Below are 1,453 nucleotides of genomic sequence, written 5' to 3'. Positions count from 1 at the left end.
CCTGTAAGTTGCTCCCCCCCTCTCTGTGGCCCCTGTAAGTTGCTCCCCCCTCTCTGTGGCCCCTGTAAGTTGCTCCCCCCTCTCTGTGGCCCCTGTAAGTTGCTCCCCCCTCTCTGTGGCCCCTGTAAGTTGCTCCCCCCTCTCTGTGGCCCCTGTAAGTTGCTCCCCCCTCTCTGTGGCCCCTGTAAGTTGCCCCCCCCCTCTGTGTCGCCCCTGTAAGTTGCCCCCCCCCCTCTGTGTCGCCCCTGTAAGTTGCCCCCCCGTGTCCCCCCTGTACGATGCCCCCCTCCCCTCTTTGTTAATTTTGTATGTTACCCCTGTATGTTGCCCCCTCTGTGTTGCCCCTGTACGATGATGCCCCCTAGTTGTCCCGGGTGGTGTGTATAGAGAGTGTTGGTGACAGCTGTCAGATGTTCATGGGATGGGCGGTGGGTCCCGTCACATACAGAGGACAATCAGGTCCGCCCCATCCGTAGCTCGCAGGCACAACCTGTTTATCTTCTGCACCTACACGCTCCTGTCACTCCTCGCCTGACCTTTGAGCACTTCTCTTCTGCCGGCTCCGGATTAGGACTTTCCTGCGTTCCTGGCGGCGATATTCGGCGTCCTCGCTGCCCCGGGACCATGCTGTGGAAGCTCATGAGACGCTTATCCAGAAAGAGGTTTAGACTGGATAGAGAGATTGCGATGGATTTGCGGTGTGTGTGGTTGGGTGGAAGGTTGTCCAGATCGCTCTTCTCTATCATCAGAACTTCTCTCTTCTCCCCCCCCGCAGCATGCACGCCTCCGAGAAAGATGGCGCCGGTGGCACCGGCTGGTCCGACAGCAGCCCCACCATGAGCGACTCTCGCCCCGAATCCCCTCAAGGTACCGGCAAGACCCAAGCCTTCGATTTGTTCAACCTGGTGGTCGCCTACAAGAGGATCGAACTGTACGTGGAGCCGCTGCGGGACGCCTGGGACGTCATTCGCTACCTGCTCAGGTAAGGAGCCCCGCACTACACTGCTCTGCACTGTATACATTTCCCGCACTCTGTACTGTCTGTGCTACGTGAGATCACTTACACCTGTTTCCTTCTGGAGCTTCTACAATCATTCACTGATAAGAGGGGGTTTCTAATGCCTACCTGATGTGCGGCTCCTGGGGGGGGGCGGCAAGAACAGGTGGTTGAGCCACAGTTTTTGATAGCGCGTGGAATGGTTACAACCCACTTTACTTATGGATTTATTTTTTGCTGTTTGTGTCCCATTGGGGAGATTCTCTTTCACTTCCTCTCTGGGGACACAACAAGGAAGTACATCTTCTTTAATATACGCACTGTGGAGGTTTCACATTTTTGTTATTACAACGTTTGTTGGATTTAAAGGCCACATTGTATCCCTTTCGCTGATCCTCACAGCATACCTTGGCGGCAGCAGCAAGGGGGGGGGGGGGGGGCTTTGTGTGTAAACTT

The 1,453-nt window shown here is 55.8% G+C and overlaps 1 protein-coding gene across 1 annotated transcript in view; it reads left to right on the top strand.

Moving 5' to 3' along the window:
* Window positions 1-487: 487 nt before the first annotated feature.
* Window positions 488-1,453, top strand: part of ZFYVE27 (zinc finger FYVE-type containing 27) — a gene marked incomplete in the record, with an annotated part of 123,852 nt that continues 122,886 nt past the window's right edge. The window contains 2 exon segments of the mRNA XM_077455721.1: window positions 488-698; window positions 776-982. Of these exon segments, the coding sequence (XP_077311847.1) occupies window positions 625-698; window positions 776-982 (281 nt within the window).

The sequence above is a fragment of the Lithobates pipiens genome, unplaced genomic scaffold (genome assembly GCF_037356315.1).
Source record: "Lithobates pipiens isolate NorthernLeopardFrog02 unplaced genomic scaffold, aLitPip1_a1.2 Scaffold_25, whole genome shotgun sequence".
In the NCBI taxonomy this organism is placed as follows: Eukaryota; Metazoa; Chordata; class Amphibia; order Anura; family Ranidae; genus Lithobates; species Lithobates pipiens.
Note: the sequence above shows the minus strand (reverse complement) of the source record. Positions and strands in the feature narration are given on the sequence as shown.